The sequence below is a fragment of the Sarcophilus harrisii genome, chromosome 6 (assembly GCF_902635505.1).
Source record: "Sarcophilus harrisii chromosome 6, mSarHar1.11, whole genome shotgun sequence".
NCBI lineage: Eukaryota > Metazoa > Chordata > Mammalia > Dasyuromorphia > Dasyuridae > Sarcophilus > Sarcophilus harrisii.
In genome coordinates, this window is record NC_045431.1 from 128,683,705 (window position 1) to 128,703,112 (window position 19,408).

At 36.1% G+C, this 19,408-nt stretch overlaps 1 protein-coding gene across 2 annotated transcripts in view; it reads left to right on the forward strand.

Moving 5' to 3' along the window:
• Positions 1–255: 255 nt before the first annotated feature.
• Positions 256–19,408, forward strand: part of LOC100930545 (caspase-6) — a 48,476-nt gene continuing 29,323 nt past the window's right edge. Inside the window, exons 1-4 of one of the 2 annotated variants that reach the window (XM_003772904.4) lie at positions 256–739; positions 9,214–9,290; positions 10,270–10,435; positions 13,625–15,176. In XM_003772904.4, the coding sequence (XP_003772952.3) occupies positions 277–739; positions 9,214–9,290; positions 10,270–10,435; positions 13,625–13,743 (825 nt within the window). In that variant the 5' untranslated portion in view covers positions 256–276 and the 3' untranslated portion in view covers positions 13,744–15,176. Of the gene's footprint in view, positions 740–9,213; positions 9,291–10,269; positions 10,436–13,624; positions 15,177–19,408 lie in introns of those variants that run through there. The other variant, XM_012551997.3, reaches the window with a different exon arrangement.

The following is a 19,408-nucleotide window of genomic DNA, read 5'->3' on the forward strand; positions in this document are numbered from 1 at the left end:
ATATTACATTTAATATATAAGTTAACATATTTAACATGTATTTGACTACCTGCCATCTAGGGGAGGGGGTGGGGGGAAGGAGGGGACAAGTTGGAACAGGTTTTGCAAGGGTCAGTGTTGAAAAACTACCCATGCATATGTTTTGTAAATAAAAAGCTATAATAAATTTTTTTTTAAAAAAATGCTTAAAGTTTTGTTGCTCCTTGAACAACTCCCGCCTTTCTCCCCATTTCCCTGCTTCTTTTTTCTAGTGTTACTCCCGCCCCGCCCGCCGTGATGCACGCCGAGGTGACGCCAGCACGCCGAGAGCCTCCCGTCCGCACGCCGGAGAAGGATGACGCCACACGGGCACCAGGTGAAGCCTGCGGGGCTCCGCGCTCCGTCAGCCGCCCGGGCACAGGTGTGTGCTGGGGGAGCTCTCCGCCCAGGCGGCATGGAGCAGGCCGAACCGGGCGGCTGAGCCCGGGCGTGCGGCCGATGCGGAGGACGCCCGCCGCCGAGACGTTGTCTGTGGCCTCGGAAAGGCGGGCGATGGGGTCCCGGCTTCTGCCGGCTTGGCTGGCGCTGCTGCTGCTGCTCGGGGCGGCCCCCGGGGCCTGCCCCCAGGACGATGCGACGGACTGGCGGGCCACGCTGAGGACCATCCGCAACGGCGTCCACCGCATTGACACGTACCTGAATGCGGCTTTGGACCTGCTGGGTGGCGAGGACGGGCTGTGCCAGTACAAATGCGCCGACGGTAATGCGGGACCGGGACTACCGCCGGGCCGTGGGGGGTGAGAATTTGTGGTTATTGTGGCTAACGGAGTTTGCAGAGCTCTTTGAACTTTGCAGAGGGCGTCGCATAGGAGCTTCGCCACAGCCTGGGAGCTGGCTGCCGCTGCCATTGTTGTCATTGTTAATATCACTTATATTACTGTTGTCATCATTTATAAAGCCCTTGAAAACTGGCAAAGATCCGCGTGTTGGATTCTCACAAACCTGGAAACTGGCTGCTGCTGTTGTTAATAACAATAATGATAATAGCCTGTATTTATGAAACCTTTTAAAATTTGCTTAGGGCTTCACATGTGTTATCGCATTCAATCTCAGAGTCTGGGAGCTGGCAATTATTATTGTAGCTTCAGGGTGGAGCAGTGGCTCAGGCCTGCATTTAGGGCGACAGGTGATTATCCTTAGTGCTGTGTGACCTGGACAGGTCATTTTATTCTGTTTGCTGGAGAAGGAAATGGCAAAGAAAACCCCAAATGGGATCATGGAGAGACAGACACGACTGACAGAATTCTTTATCGAGGGACCTAAAGTTTGCAAAGTACTTTTTATATATGTTGTCTTATTTGATGCTCACCACAAGCCTGTGAGGTAGCCATTGTACACAAAGATGCAGAGACACAGACCTTGCCCTTGGAGCTCTCTTTCTAATGGGGGGAACATGAAAAGAACTGTCCCTACAAGACCTATATAGGAAATGGAAGATACTTGCTAATATTAAAGGGGTCCAGGAAAGGATTCTCACAAAAAGTGGGATTTTAGCTGATACTTGAAAGAAGCCAAGAGGCAGAGGTGAGAAGAAAATGTCAAGGGAAATGTCCAGAGTAGGTGCAGTGTCTACTCAAAGGAGCCCTGAGTCCCCAGGCCTTAGAGAACTTTAGAAGAGAGAGGGATGAGTAAGGAGATGGGAAAGGTAAGAAAGGGCCACATAGTGGAGGACCAGATTTTATATTTGATCTTGGAACCTTTTATATCTGTCCTTCTGTTTGTCTGCCTGTCTAAATTTAGAAGCAACTGTGAGCTTCTGCATTCTGATTCATAACTGGGCAACTATGCTATATCTGAGGCAAGTTTCAAACTTGGGCCTTCTTGATTCCAAGTTCTACACTTGAAATTTTTTATTTTTTAATATTTGATCATTGTATTCAATGTAATTGGTTTCGGGGTTACAATTGGGTATATTTTAAACATTTAAAAGCAAAAACATGATTCTGAGAAGTCTTATGTCCTCTGCAGATTGCCAAAGAGGTCCGTGACATATTAAAAGGTTATTAGTAAAACACCCTATTCTGAGGCTCTGTCAAGTGAGGGAGAGGCTGAACTCTGGTTGTTGAGAATGATAATGATTGGAAGTTGGAGGGGGTCCTGGGTAAAGCTTACTTTGATTGGATTTTGTCTTTTAATTGTTGAGGGAATCTTTTTTTTTTTTTTTTTTTTTTTTTAATAAAATCATCATTTTTTTTTTTAATTGTAGCTTTTTATTTTCAAGATATATGCATGGGTAATTTTTCAGCATTGACCCTTGCAAAACCTTCTGTTCCAACTTTTCCCCTCCTTCTCCCCCCTTCACCTCCCCCAGATGGCAGGTCGACCAATACATGTTAAATATGTTAAAGTATATGTTAAATACAATATATGTATACATGTCTAAACAGTTATTTTGCTGCACAAGAATTGGACTTTGAAATAATGTAAAATTAACCTGTGAAGGAAATAAAAAATGCAAGTGAACAAAAACAGAGGAATTGGAAATACTATGTAGTGGTTCACACTCATTTCCCAGAGTTCTTTTGCTAGGGGTAGCTGGTTCAATTCATTATTGCTCTATTGGAACTGATTCGGTTCATCACGTTGTTGAAGAGGGCCACATCCATCAGAACTGATCATCATATAGTATTGTTGTTGAAGTATATCTAATGATGTCCTGGTCCTGCTCATTTCACTCAGCATCAGTTCTTGCAAGTCTGCCTTTCTGAAATTCTCCTCCTGGTCATTTTTTACAGAACAATAATATTCCATAACATTCATATACCACAATTTATTCAGCCATTCTCCAATTGATGGGCATCCATTCAATTTCCAGTTTCTAGCCACTACAAAGAGGGCTGCCCACAAACATTTTTGCACATGTGTGTCCCTTTCCTTTCTTTAAGATCTTTTGGGATATAAGCCCAGTAGTAACACTGCTGGATCAAAGGGTATGCACAATTTGATAACTTTTTTGATCATAGTTCCAAATTGCTCTCCAGAATGGCTGGATATATTCACAATTCCACCAATAATGTGTCAGTGTCCCAGCTTTCTCACATCCCCTCCAACATTCAGCATTATCTTTTCCTGTCATCTTAGCCAATCTGACAGGTGTGTAGTGGTAACTCAGAGTGTCTTAATTTGCATTTCTATGATGACTAATGACTTGGAGCATCTTTTCATATGGCTAGAAATAGTTTCAAGTTTTTCATCTGAAAATTGTTCATATCCTTTCACCATTTATCAATTGGAGAATGGCTTGATTTTTTTCCAAAAATTTTTTTATTATAGCTTTTTATTTACAAGTTATATGCATGGGTAATTTTACAGTATTGACAATTGCCAAACCTTTTGTTCCAATTTTTCCCCTCCTTCTCCCCCATCCCCTCCCCCAGACGGCAGGTTGACCAATACATATTAAATATGTTAAAGTATAAATTAAATACAATATATGTATTTATGTCCAAACAGTTATTTTGCTGTACAAAAAGAATCGAACTTTGAAATAGTGTACTATTAGCCTGTGAAGGAAATCAAAAATACAGGCGGACAAAAATAGAGAGATTGGGAATTCTATGTAGTGGTTCAAAGTCATCTCTCAGAGTTTTTTCGCTGGGTGTAGCTGGTTCAATTCATTACTGCTCTATTGGAATTGATTTGGTTCATCTCATTGTTGAAGAGGGCCACATCAGAATTGATCATCATATAATATTGTTGTTGAAGTATAAAATGATCTCTGGTCCTGCTCGTTTCACTCAGCATCAGTTTATGTAAGTCTCTCTAGGCCTTTCTGAAATCACCCTGTTGGTCATTTCTTACAGAACAATAATATTTCATAATATTCATATACCACAATTTATTCAGCCATTCTCCAATTGATGGGCATCCACTCAGTTTTCAGTTTTTGGCCACTACAAAGAGGGCTACCCCAAACATTCTTGCACATACAAGTTTCTTTCCCTTCTTTAAAATCTCTTTGGGATATAGAATGGCTTGATTTCTTATAAATTAGAATCATTTCTCTATATATTTTGGAAATGAGGCCTTTATCAGAACCTTTGACTATAAAAATGTTTTTCCAGTTTATTGTTTCCCTTCTAATCTTGTCTGCATTAGTTTTCTTTGTACAAAAGCTTTTCAATTTGATATAATCAAAATTTTCTATTTTGTGATCAATAATGTTCTCTGGTTCTTCTTTGGTCACAAATTCCTTTCTCCTCCACAGGTCTGAGAGGTAAACTATCCTATGTTCTTCTAATTTATCTGTAATCTCATTCTTTATGCCTAGATCATGAACCCATTTTGACCTTATCTTGGTGTACAGTGTTAAGTGTGGGTCAATGTCTAGTTTTTACCATACTAATTTCCATCTTTTCCCAGCAGTTTTTGTCAAAAAAACAGTGAATTCTTATCCCAAAAGCTGGGGTCTTTGGTTTTGTCAAACACTAGATTAAGTTATTGACTATTTTGTCCTGTGAACCTAACCTATTCCACTGATCAACTAGTCTATTTCTTAGCCAATACCAAATGGTTTTCATAACCGCTACTTTATAATATAGTTTTAGATTTGGTACAGCTAGGCCACCTTCAGTTGATTTTTTTTTTTTTTTTTTTCATTAGTTCCCTTGAAAGTCTTGACCAAAATTTTGTTCTTCCAGATGAATTTTGTTATTTTTTCTAGGTCATTAAAATAGTTTTTTTTGGAGTCTGATAGGTATAGCACTAAATAAATAGATTGGTTTAGGTAGTATTGTCATCTTTATTATGTTTGCTTGACCTCTCCAAGAACATTTAATATTTTTCCAATTGGTTAGATCTGATTTTATTTGTGTGGAAAGTGTTTGTAGTTTTGCTCATATAGTTCCTGACTTGCCCTTGGCATATAGATTCCCAAATATTTATGCTATTGGCAGTTACTTTAAATGGAATTTCTCTTTGTAACTCTAACTGTTGGACTTTGTTAGTGATATATAAAAATGCTGATGACTTTTGTGGGTTTTTTGGTATCCTGCAACTTTGCTAAAGGTATAGATAATTTCTAATGGCTTTTTAGTAGAATCTCTGGGGTTCTCTAAGTATACCATCTGCAAAGAGTGATAATTTGGTTTCCTTATTACCTATTCTAATTCCTTTAATCTCTTTCTCAACTCTTATTCCTGAAGTTAGCATTTCTAATACAATATTGAATAGTAATGGTGATAGTGGGCAACCTTGTTTCACTCCTGATTTTACTGGGAATGGTTCCAGTTTATGCCCATTGTATATGATGGTTACTGATGGTTTTAAATAGATGCTACTGACTATTTTAAGGAAAAGTCCATTTATTTCTTTACTCTCAAGTGTTTTTTAATAGAAATGGATGTTGATTTTATCACATGCTTTTTCTGCATCTATTGAGATGATTATATGATTTTTGTTAATTTGATTATTGATATAGTAAGTTATGCTAATAGTTTTCCTAATATTGAACCAGCCCTGCATTCCTGGTATAAATCCTACTTAGTCATGGTGTATTATCCTGGGGATGACTTTCTGCAATCTTTTTGCTAATATTTTATTTAAGATTTTAGCATAAATATTCATTAGGGAGATTGGTCTATAATTTTCTTTCTCTGTTTTCAACCTACCTGGTTTAGGTATGAGGGAATCTTTTAAGAGAGCCCATCACTATTGTAGCCTTGGAAAAGTGAATATAGACATCTATAACCAGCTTTTATTGTTTTAAAAAATAGATTTTTACTGTTTTATATCTTCTTTTTATATTGCCTAAAGTTCCTCCATGGAATAATTTTTAAATTTAACATTTATACAGAATTTTATGGCTTTCAGAGAAGCATTTTACATCTTATTTCATTTGATCCTCAAAAGCACCCTGGGAATTAAAAAAATCTATTGCTTATCTTCCATTATACAGATGAAGAAACTGAAGCTAAGAAGTGAATTGACTTTACTTGCCCAGAGTCAAACAGTTAACTAGGCTTTGAATTCTGATATGTTTTATAATAGAATTTTTTTTAATGTATAGAAGAGAGAAAAAAATTAAGCTAAACTGATCCGCAGAGGATAAAGTCCAACATTATAATTTCATATGCCTCATCCCTGCTTTTAATTACTTTTTAAAAAATTATACAAAGTAGCCTTGGACTTTGAGAAATTGTATAGTGGAAAGAGTGTTTAATTTGAAGTCCAGGGGAATTAGGTTCCAATCCCGGCCCTGCCTGTTAGTTCCCATATTATCTTGGGCCTTGTTTAACTTTTGGCTTCAGTTTCCTCTTGTTTGCACAGTGTTTCCCCTTAAAAATGTGAGCTCCTGAAAGGCAGAGACCATGTTTTTGTCCCTTCTGTGTCCCCATTTGTTTTGTATAGTGCCTTATATACAGTAAGAACTAATAAATCCTTGTTGGTGATATGAAATAAGGAGGTTGGATTTTAGCTGTGTCCTTTTCAGAGTGCCTAGCTTCATTTTCAATTTTCCGTGCTGCTGGAGGTTGGCAGCATTTTGAGGTCGGGATTTGATGTTTTATCATTAGGTTGGGGAATTTCCCATGTGGAAGCTATACCCAAGGACGCAACTCAGCACTGCTTCCTATCATATAGTCTTAGTTATTTATGTGTATTGAGAGATCTTGCTCATCCACACACAACCGGCAAGAGTCAGAGAGCCAGAATTGATGCTAGTTCACCCCAGTGTCTTTGTAGGTGAACATTTTTGGTAATTGTCTGAATAGTGAATGACTCACTATTTCCCTCAGGATTTTATGACCCTGTAAGTGTTTAATTGAGATGATGTTCTGATTTTACTTTGGGGAATTTTAAAATGTTAAAAATAAACACTTCTGGTGATCAAGTTTCCTGAGGCTTCCTCTAGGATTGATTGGCCAAGTTCTTTGTCTAGGTGATTTAGTGAAACAAAAGCAACTATTAAGAAACCAATGAAGATAGGGTATTCCTAATGATTTTTATAGGAAAACCAGATATTGTGTATAGTGAAACATGCCATCAAATAAAATTTTATCTAATTCTACCTATCAGCTCTAATCCTTAGGATGATTATTTATAATTTATTAGTGACATGTGGTGCAGAAAATGTTCTATGCCAGGTATTAAGAATTTGTTCATTGTATCTTGTCCTTCCATAAAACATACATTTAATACTCTTTTTCTCTTTCTTATACAAACTTGAATTTGGTTGGTTATGATGTACGTGGGTATTAATAGAGAGGTCATAGAATTTGGAACTAGATAGTACCTTAGCACTCATCTAGTCTAATACCTTCTTCTCTTTCTCCTTTTTAAATTTTTTTCTGGCAGATGAAGAAACAGATTCAGAACTCAGAGTTTACATTGGACCTAGGCTCTAAACTCCCCCTTACACATACCCCATTACACACTAGTAAACTGAGGTATCAGATTTTTCACAAATATCCTAACGGTCACAAATCTAGTAAGAGGTAGAGCCTGAACTCTCCCAGGTCTTCTGATCTCAGGTTCACTATTCTTTCTCTTCATTGATTTGCTTTCCTGGAGATAGACATTTATCTTTCTATTTGCATCCTTCCTTAAACACCCTCTCTACAAAATGGTGTTAATTATATTTATACTGCCTTGCTGTTGTGAGGAAAGCACTTTTACGGGTACTAGGAGGCCAAAAAAAATATGGATTCAAGTTTTTCTTCTTCTGGGAAAATCACTCTTTCAGCCTCAATTTCTTCATGTGTAAATTGGTGGTAAGGATCAAATGAGATGACATAAATAAAACTTCTGAACTTAATTTTAAATTTCGAGATCATACATTATCTCTAACACATTAATTTTTTCAACCCTAACTTGGGAAAAGGTCCCCCATCAACTGACAAACATTTATTAAGCATCTGCTATGTTCCAGGCATTGTATTAAACATTTGGGGTACAAATACAAAGAATGGAACAATCCTTGCTCTTACAGAGCTTGCATTTTATTGGAGAGACAACATGCCTTATGTATGTCTATACAGAAGAAATAATAGGGGGAGGGGCATTGGCACTTGGGGGAATCAACAAGGCTTCCTCTAAATGATGGTGCTTGAGGGAGGTGAGGGATTGATTTTCTGAGGTGGAAATCAGGAGAAGATGTGTTCTAGGAGGAAAAATTGACCAGTACAAAGAGCTAGAATACAGAGACATGGGGTGAGTGAGAATGATAAGTAGAAAATGACAAAAATCCCTGGTTACTGAAAATTTTTCTGACTTAGTAGAGTTGAATATAATTAAATTGATCTTTAAAAAAGGATGTTACCATGCTCTTGATGTTCTGAAGATCAAATCTCAGTCTGTAGAGATTTGTAAATCTTGTAGAAATGTAATCTACATTTGTAGCACTTACAGAAATGTAGAGGGTGTATAACTACTCAAGGAACACATAAAATTAAAGGGCTTATTATGTGCTGGACATTATACTCCTTTTCCTGAAGGAGCTTACATACTAACAGGATAGTCACAAATATGTACACATGAGACACATATAAATCAAATACAAGATAATCTTGAATGAGGAAGTACTTATAGCTAGAGAGATGGAAAAAGATTTCTTCTATGTAGCACATGACGCTAATACTGATTTCACAAAGGAAAGCATGGATTTCACAGAGTGGAAGTGTAGACCTAAAAGGCATGTAGATGATTATGTGTTTATTATTTGTGTTGAATGGCTTGTTAAGCACCTAATACATTCGACGTACTAGGTATACAAAGACTGCTTTCAAGGAGCTTTGAAAGAAGGGAAATTCCAGAGAGTAAATATAAGCTAATTAAAGGAAGCCTTAACCCCAGAAAGGATGAGAGAAGACTTCTGGAAAAAACTACTACCAACTCAGTTTTAAGTCTTTAAGGAAAAAAGAGATTCTGAAAAGTTGAAGTGAGAAGGGAGAACCATGGGGTCAGCTTGTGAGAATGCATAGAGAAGAGATAAAATAGCTTAGTTTGACTGAAGTTTGGAATGATTCATCAGCCCCAAATAGATATTCACTTGACTAAGCATGCAAGTAGCCATTTTTAAGACTATAATAAATCTTCCAAAAACAAAATTAAAAATAAATAATAACATACACATATTTTTAATGTTTCTGGAGCATTAGTTCCCCAGGAACTCACACTTGTATTTTGTCATTGTCAAGTAAGTTACTAAAACTTAATGGTGGTGTTTGTATTTTATAGGATCTAAGCCTGTCCCTCGCTATGGATATAAACCTTCACCTCCAAATGGATGTGGCTCTCCAGTGTTTGGTGTTCATGTAAGTGTTAGTTTTTACTCATTAAATGCTGTGACCAACGACATAAAAATGGCCAATTATTTGACAACTGGCTAACCATCTGTATAGTTGTAAGTTTTAGCATATTTTTAAAATATGGTGCTATAGTAATTAAGTTTATCAGTCTTTTCATTATATTGCTGATAATAATTGAATATTGTCACCCTTAATGATTTTAACACCGTTTGAACTATGTTATTTCTTAATATCTTAAATGTGTAACTTAGTGATATACAAAATACTACATAGAAAAAACTATAGATAAAACATCATATCTCAAAATAGCATTCTGGGAAGACTGAGCAGTATACTAAAGGTAACATTGCAACAGGATAAAACAAGAAACTTGAAAATGCTACCATTTCAGGGAATGGTATTCACTCATTCATTGAAAATATTCAATTACAATCCTATATCACAATTTTATCAGCTCTTTAGCACCTGCTTTGTTTTCAGCTTTTTGCTACCACAAAAAAAAATGTGCAGTCAGATTTATGTTTGCACATATGGGTCCTTTGTGTTTGCTTTGACGCCTTGGGGAGGGGTGGTGACTCTTCCTGAGTCAGAGGTACTTCTTATTTTGTGACTTTTTGGATATGTTTCCAGACCACTTTTTAGAAAGGCTGGAGCCTTTATTATTAGATATCAGTAGATGATTATGTTGAGAATGGTGAGGTTGGGGTTCAGGGGAATTGGAGTCTGTTGGGGGCAGATGTTTGGGAATTGTATTCTGGAGACACAAGAAGTGTGATGGACACAACAGAGAGAATTGGCAGAACCATAGACAGCTGTAGTGGAGAATGGTGTGCATTCTGTTCTTGGAGTAACCATGTACACAGATTCTGAAAGACAATTTTAACAACCTTTCTCATTTTGCCATACCATCTGAGTGCTGGCCTTCAGATAGAGACCTGGAGTTTTATTGATCAAACACTAATCTTTGTGAAAACTCCATTTCTAGCTTAACATCGGCATCCCTTCAGTAACAAAGTGCTGCAATCATCATGACAGATGCTATGAAACCTGTGGCAGCACCAAGAATGACTGTGATGAGCAGTTTCATTATTGTCTCTCCAAGATCTGCCAAGAAGTACAGAAAACACTGGGGCTACCCCAGAGTGTGCAAGGTAAGGATGGTCTGGTAGGGAATGGAGGGAGAGAATTGGTTTTTAGGTTTGGAGGTTTTTTTTGGGGGGGGGGGAGGGAATAGCTTTTGTGGAGGAAGACTTTAAGAAGTTCAGGAAAAGTCTTTCCCCAAATGTGTTTTTTCCCCCCTTTTCCTACTGCTACAAACCAACCCTAGAATGAGGGATCTTGAAAGAATCCCCTGACTCTGTGTGCTTGTGTTCCTCTAATTCAGTTGTGATGAAATTAGCTTATTAAAGATTTAAGGAAAAATGAAATGAAGCGAAATATTGTGTATAGATCATTTCCCTATAATAGATCAAAAAGTATTGCTATGATTTTCATTTCATTTTTATTCTTTATTGTAAATGTTCTTTTTTTAAAAAAAAATCTTAGGGTTGTTTTATTTTGAATTTCTCTTACAGTTGAGTGATAACTTACCCATATTATTTTCAAAACTTTTTCATATATATATATATATTTTTAATTTTTAATAGCTTTTTATTTACAAGTTATGTGTATAGGTAATTTTACAGCATTGACAATTGCTGACCCTTTTGTTCCAATTTTTCTCCTCCTTCCCCTCACCCCCTCCCCTAGATGGCAGAATGACCAGTAGATGTTAAATATATTAAAGTATAAATTAGATACACAATAAGTATACATGACCAATTTATAAATGTTCTAATCCCATTTCTTTGTTCTAATCAGGAGCCTGGCATAATCTTTAGCCAAAAATAAAACTGACTCTCTCTTTAACTGCCATACTGTTGTGTTGGCTTAATTAGGGTTCATTATAGGGGCTCTGAATTACTGCATTATTTTAAAGATCTAGAGGCAGTGTATATAGTTTATGTTGTTTTCTTCTTCAGTGTCAGGATTAAGTACCTTTTATGGTTTCAAAGCTAGTGATGCCCATTATGGGATATCCCAGCATATCTCAGCTTCCTTTGAACTGATTTGCTGGACCTATTTTTAGAGGTGAGAAAGACTGACAAGCCCCTTGGATTTAATGGAAGTCATACCTGCCACAGTCTACCAGTGCCATCCATTTTCATATGCTTTCACAATGATGCTGATGGTCACTTGCAAGTCCTGAATTAATCATTTTATGGCACATATTATTGATCCCTTTCCAGTACCAGTTAGAGTAGTTCATTTCATTATATGCCTAGTATTCTATACAGTTTTGTTAACTTCCATAGTAAAAGCAGTCTTAAAAATATTTAACTGAAACAAAAACAAAAGAGGTGGCTGTAGGGGAGGGAAGTGGGCAACTGGGAGGACAGGGAAAGGAAATTCATCTGAAACCCATTCTTTGCCGTTCCTATAATAAATCTTAGTTGCCCAAAGTTAAATTACTACTTTTGAGCAGATTTCAGTCCTGTTCCCTTTTAAGCAAGTTCCCTGCTGAGAATAAGTCTTTGGGGAAGTAAGGAAGCTCCTCTGGGAAGTATTGACAGAGTGTGATTAATACAAGTGTGAGGCCATACAAGGCCCTCAAAATCATTTGCTTGCATAATCAGTCATGGGCAACAATGAACTAAAAACTAAGTATAACCACTTACCACTGCTTAAGTTCTATAAATTGATAATTTTTTATAGTCCTCACTAATGGTGTTATAAGTATACAAATGACTTTTGACAGAAAAAAAAAGATTCCCTACTCCAGCTTTAATGGATAAGACTGATTTTCATGCTTGGCTGAGATAATCTGGCCTCGTAGAGGCTTTATTAAGGTGCATGTCTAATGATATAGTCTATTCATACCTGTGATATATACCATGAAGGTCACCTGGCACAAATCATTATTTTAAAAAATTGTTTTGTTAAATATTTCCCAATTACACACATCATTGTGTGTGCACAAATCATTGAAAAATCCATATTTTTTTCCCTCATATCTACTTTATTAGAATTTGGAAATAGAAAGCAATTTTTAAATTGCTTTTTTTTCCTTTACTATATCTTTTGTCACATAGCAAATGATTATGTAAGTTCTTCATGTTCTTTAATGAGTATTTAACTTAATTAAAAACTTGCAGAGCAAATTTTGATTCTTGTTAGAATGAAATGTTTCTTTTTTTTTTTTTTTTTTTTTATTTAATAGCCTTTAATTTACAGGATATATACATGGGTAACTTTACAGCATTAACAATTGCCAAACCTCTTGTTCCAATTTTTCACCTCTTACCCCCCCCACCCCCCCTCCCCTAAATGGCAGGATGACCAGTAGATGTTAAATATATTAAAATATAACTTAGATACACAATAAGTATACACGACCAAAACATTATTTTGCTGTACAAAAAGAATCAGACTCTGAATTATTGTACAATTAGCTTGTGAAGGAAAACAAAGATGCAGGTGTGCATAAATATAGGGACTGGGAATTCAATGTAATGGTTTTTAGTCATCTCCCAGAGTTCTTTTTCTGGGTATAGCTAGTTCAGTTCATTACTGCTCCATTAGAAATGATTTGGTTGATCTCGTTGCTGAGGATGGCCTGATCCATCAGGACTGGTCATCATCTAGTATTGTTGTTGAAGTATATAATGATCTCCTGGTCCTGCTCATTTCACTTAGCATCAGTTCGTGTAAGTCTCTCCAGGCCTTTCTGAAATCATCCTGTTGGTCATTTCTTACAGAACAGTAATATAGAATGAAATGTTTCAACAAAAATCGGAATTACTTAAAAGAAAATTTTCTTACTATATCTTATAAGCATTTTATCCTACATGTTATCATTTAAAAACCATTATGTGTATGATTCATTGTTGTTTTCCTTTCTGGCTTTATTCAGTCATAATGTCAAAAACTTTTTACGTGGACATACAGCTTTAACAGTGTCATACAACCTTCATTCATTTTTTACATTTTTAATAGGAAAAAGTGGGACAAATACTGACTGACAAACAGGGGTTTGGCTAAAAATGGCTTTTGCATTGTCTGTGAATTTTATAACTAGATCAGCACATAGACTTGATGGTTCAGGGACATGGGAATATACAAATAAGGAGAGGAACATAGATTAAAATCAAAATGAATCATGTCATTATTTATTTAGGTAGATCTGATACAGCTTTTAAAAGCATACCTGGATTACTGTGTTACGGTGCTAGACAGTGTGTGTATAAATGAAAAGGCTCTGCCAGCCTGTCCTGCAGTGATGGTATTTGTTTCTTCTACAGCTTGTGAATCTGCAATGGAGCTCTTATTTGATGGTGTTATACACTTAGGCTGTAAGCCATACCTGGACAGCCAGAGAGCTGCCTGTAAATGCCGCTTTGAAGAGAAAACTGACCTTTAAAAGAGGCCTCTCACTATTAGCACCTGCAACTAAAGAGGAGCTCCGTTGTTGACAGCGATCTGGGGTGCCATAATCAGGTGAAACTGCCTGTTTTTTCTCAGTGGCCTTTTTAGAAGAACCTGAAAGGATTTTTTGGTTTGATGGGGTTTTTTGTTTGTTTTGCTCTTAAAACCTAGGTGTTTGAAGAGAGGCTGTTACAGTAGAGAGAACACTAAATGTGGAACCAGGAGGCACTGGACTTAAACAGTTTATGTGACCATGAGCAAATTATTTTACTTTCTTAGCCTTAGTTTCCTCACCTCTCAAACAAATAAGGATAATATTTATAGTGCCACCTTCATGAACTTTTTGTGAGGAAAGTGCTCTGTGAACCATTAAAGCACTATGTAAATGTGAGTTATTTTCCTCCATATACCCTCAGATTTGAAATGTCCTCTTTTAAAAATATATTATTGCTCTCATGTATTTTACCATTATTGCCTTATTGTGCCAAACTACTGTGACTTAAAAGTAAGATAGGGAGTAACTGAAACAGACTGAAACTTTAGAAAGACAGAAACGGGTAACTGTAGAATTTTTTTTTTTTTTTTTTTTTTTTTTGCGACTATATCTCATCCTTGAAAAAATAGGTCAAATTTAAAAGTTTATTATAACTTAGGCTAATAAAAAAAGAGAAAAATCTTTGGAAAAAGATTAGTTTGCTTGAAAATCTTAAATGTTTCCATTTTGATGCTATGAAAGATCAAAATGTTTTGTTTTTTAATTAATTGTATATCATCTGTTCTCTTTTACAATATATTTATCATATCAACCAAATTGTGGCATAGTAAGAGCACATTTAGGCATAGGTACAAGGTTTTCATGTATTGAATACATATCTGCTTCTCTTGTAAGATTGAAAGTGTAAAGAGGTACATCTTAATTGCAAGTCTAAGCAGTATCTACTCAAGGATGCATTCAAGAACATGAAGCACAGCCACTCACATCTGTTGAATAACTTTTAAGAAATGTTCAATGTAAATTTTTTTTTCCTAAATGTACTTTGAATATTGTCTAGAAGCCTAGTTTGGAAAAAGAATGGATTCTGGTGGATTTAATGATAAATTGCTTATAATAACATACTTATATAAAGCCACATTTTAAACTCTAAGGCATAAGGTTTTTGATTTCATGTATTTCTATTAAATTATTTTTTTATTTTAAGTTCAGACTAATTTTAGTTTTAACAAAAGTTTGTTTTGCCATTATTTTTTCCTCTGCTATTTTGATAATAGAAGGTAGGAAAGAAGTCTCAAGGTTACATGAGAAATGTTATAAATCTCTAATTTACTGTAAAAATTGTTCATGTTTCACATAAATGTTAAAAGTTGTTCCATAAAACACCTTGGGAAATGGTCACTGTCAAATATATCTCTGCTGTCATTTATCCCTTATCAAGTGTCTTGGTGCATTTTAGTGATGTCTAGCTATTTGTTGCTTCTGTTCTAACAAAGGTGGATTCCATTGATCCATGAATCATTTTAATGGGGCCAAAAATTCTTTTTTTTTTCCTATGGATTATCCATTTCCTCTTCCAGCATCTCATTTCCCTAAAAAAATGAGGGGAACACAAGAACAGTGATGCTTCTTTTTAAGGCATCGATGGAGCTCTAGTGACTAATTCATGCCAAAACAAAAAATGTTGTAGTATAGACTTTAATAGTCCAGTCTGTGGTGGCCTACATTTTGAGAACCATTGGTCTAAGGCAGAGGTGGGGAACCTTTGGGCCAGTTGGATATTTATAATATCATGCATGGACCATACAAAATCATCAACTTAAAAATTAGCCTGCTATATTTGGTCAAACATTTAATTAACTCACCTAAAAGTTGTAACTACTTCTCTTTGGTGAGGGTATATGATATTAGTTGGTACTGACGATGTTAATATTCACAACTGCTTTTCCATGTTTGTGTCCGTCATTCTGGAGCACAGTTAATTTTTGCAACAAAATATGTCCCCTCAAAGGGGGAAATTCATCATTGCATATGTAATATTTATAGAACTCAAGTAGTGACGAGCTTTCAGATGCTTTGCATCTGAATGATTTTGTTTTGTAGGTTATAAATCACATTAGCTGGTTTCATATTGAATGGTGTAGCAATGTAGTTCTTTTCCATTTGTTTCATTTTTATGTCTTTGAACAAATCCCACAAAGGGTTGTCTATTATTATTATTATTATTATTTTTGCTGAGGCAGTTGGGTTAAGTGACTTGCCCAGGGTCACACAGCTGGGAAATGTTAGGTGTCTAAGGTCACATTTGAACTCAGGTCTTCCTGACTTCAGGGCTGGAGCTCTATCCACTGCGCCATCTAGCTGCCCCTGTCCTTCATTCTTGAAGAGGACCAAAATGATATCACTATGTTAGAGTCAATTTAGTGTGCCCATTTGTGGCTGATCAGAGTAATATGAGCCGAGAATGCTCTGCCACAGGTTGGGCACACATAATCCCTAGGGACATTTGGGGTGGATTCTCTAATTTTGCGGATCTTGCATTTCTTCTGAGCGACTTCACTTCTTTTTTTTTCCTTTTAAAAAAATCTTTTATTTTTTAGTATAAATGCAAATACCAGATCAATTTTATTAAATAGATTATATTTTATAATCTTCATGAATGAATACATTCTTACATGATATTTGATAAAATGTGGCAAAATACTTCACGGCCTACTTAAAGCTAGATATATGGCAGCTTTTGCAAGAAAAAGAAACATCACAAATGCCAGGCAGGTTTAACAAAGTGTACCCATGAAGAGAGGCATGAAACAGATTGTTGTTTGTTAAAACTAGATTACTACAGTCATTGACTGTTGTGTCTTGTAAACATAACTTATTTCACTGATCCCCAACTCCATTTTTTAGCCAGTACAAAATGATTTTGATGACTGCTGCTTTTATAATTTCAAGTCTGATATAGCTAAGCCACCTTCCTTTGCATTTTTTCTCCATTAATTCCCTTAAAATTCTTGACCTTTTGTTCTAACAGATGGATTTTGTTATTTTTTCTAACTCTATAAAGTAACTTCTTGGCAGTTTGATACAGCACTGAATAAATAGACCAATCTAGGTAGAATTGTCATTTTCACCACATTAGCCTGGCTCACCCATGAGCACCTGACACTCCTCCAGCTGTTCAGATTCGACTTTATTATGTGTGAAAAAGTGTTTGTAAATGTGTTCATGTCTTTGTCTTAGCAGGTAGATTCCCAAATAGTCTATATTTTCTTCTCTCTCTTCCTCCTTTCCCTCTTCTCCCCCTCTCCTTCTCCCTTCCTATATATGTATGTATGTATGTATGTATTGAATGTATAAAAGTTTTCTAAATTCATAAAGAAGGGGATGGGGGGGGTAAAGAGAAGGGAGGAACTCTTGGAACTGTGAGTAGACTAAGTAGGTCAAGGTACTATATAGAAGTAAAGCAGAAGAGTAAGGGGAGATAGGAATACAACGAAAAGGATAGTAAAGAAAACTAGGAAAGAGAAAATACACAAGTAATATACGATAGAATGTGAATGGGGTTAATTTACCCATAAAATGGAAATTGACAGCAGATTAAAATTTTGTATTCAACAATATGTTGCTTTTAGGAAATGCTATAAAAATGAGAGATACAAAGATAAAGATCAGGAATAGAATTTATTACTGTTGGAATCCTAGTGTTAACTCAACTTGAAACAAGGTGATAACTCAAGGGAGATATAAGAATCCTAGTGTTAACTCAATGGAATTGATACAATGCTTGTGTTCACACCTTTAGAGAGCTCATATAAGCAAGAAGTATTTAAGTACTCATTGGAGTTCACACTTTTGGGAGATTTCAGGGTTTAGTATGAGATATCCGAATTCACACCTCCCCTAATCCCTCCCTCGGAGGGGAGGAGTCAACCTTTGGGAGATGATATATAAGAAGTGGACAGAGGCTTGGTGGAGAGTTCAGCTGAATTAGATTGAGAGGGAAGCAGCAAGTAAGTTCAGCCAGAAGCCCTCTCCCGGAGGCAAGAGAGATTCATTACAATTTCCACCTTTGTGCTGGCTGGAGGACAAACCTTTGGATTTGGAGACATTTGGAGGGAGCTCTTGGAACCAAGCAGAGAGATAGGCCTCCGAGCTAACCGGGCCCAAGGAAAGAGATAAGAAATAAAGATCTGAACTTTTATCACCTGGTTGCATTTGGAGTAATTATTACTTGGAACGGAAACTAAGGCTGCCTCCAGAAAACCTTCCCAAGAAACTTGCTCCCAGAGAGAACCATTATTATTTTAAAGAAAAAGAACACCACAATTACAACAAAAAAAGCAAGGTTAATAATCGTGATCTCATATTATTTCAATTATTTTGATCTGACTTTATTTGTATAAAAAATGTTTTGTGGTTTTTCATATAGCTCCTGCGTCTGTTTGGAGGGTAACTCTCAGGTATTTCATACTGTCTAGTTATTTTTAAAAGTCTAAAACAATACTGAATGATGTAGATGATATATAGTATAGTTTCTCTATTTTTCTCTTTTGATTAAATCTATTTTAGCTTTTAATTTTGAGCCCGGAGTGAGATGCTTAACCTAATCATTCTCTAATTTCACCTGTAAACCATAAAATGAACCTATCAATGACATCTGGGAAAAGCCTAAATTGACTATCCCATTTTTACTTCTAAGATCAGCATTTGTCCCCCCATTTCTTCTCTAAATCCCTTTTGGAACTTAGCTTGCCAGTCAATAGCATTGTAATGTTATTTGGAGATGGTATTATAAGCCTACAGATTTTTTGAGAAACCTTGTTGCTGCCAGAGAGCTTTTGGTTTGGAGTCAGAATGAAAACACTTGAACAGAATTCTCCTTAAGTCAAAGCTTTATTCTTCCAAAGCAGGTGGGCCAAATAGCACGGATAACTGTGTTTCTTATGGTCAGGGGGAAGAAAGCCTTTGTAATTTTGGCTCTAAGTCATGTTAGAAATAACAAAGCTTGTTAAAAAAAAAAAAACAAGAAAAAAAAAACATAAAACAACAAAAATCAGTCTAGTGGTAGGATCTGTGAAAAAGTTAGTCAAAATGGCAATTTGTTTATCTGGGTTCAAGGAACAATTTGTGGGACAAGTGTTCCTTCAATGTGATTTTAGAAAATATTTATGTTAATGATTTTTGTAAGTAGGCCTTTTTTTCTTTTCTTTTTTCTTTTAAAAACATGTTGCATAGTTAGTTTTCAATATTCATCTTTGTATTCCAAAATTTTTTCTTTTTCCCTCCCCTCCCTTAGACAGCAAGTAATCCAATATATATTAAACATATGCAGTTCTTCTATACATATTTCCACAATTATCATGCTGAACAAGAAAAATCAGATTCAGAAGGAAAAACAATGAGAGAACAAAATACAAGCACACAACACACAAAAAAGTGATCCACACTCAGTCCCCACAGTCCTCTTTCTGGGTACAGATGGCTTTCACAAGAGCATTGGAGTTGGCCTGAGTCACCTTGCTGTTGAAAAGTCTCATACATCAGAATAGATCTTTGTATAATCTTGTGGTTTCTGTTTATGATGTTCTACTCACTTCACTTAGCATCAATTCATGTAAGTCTCTCCAGACCTCTCTGAAATCATCCCACTGATTGTTTTTTATAGAAC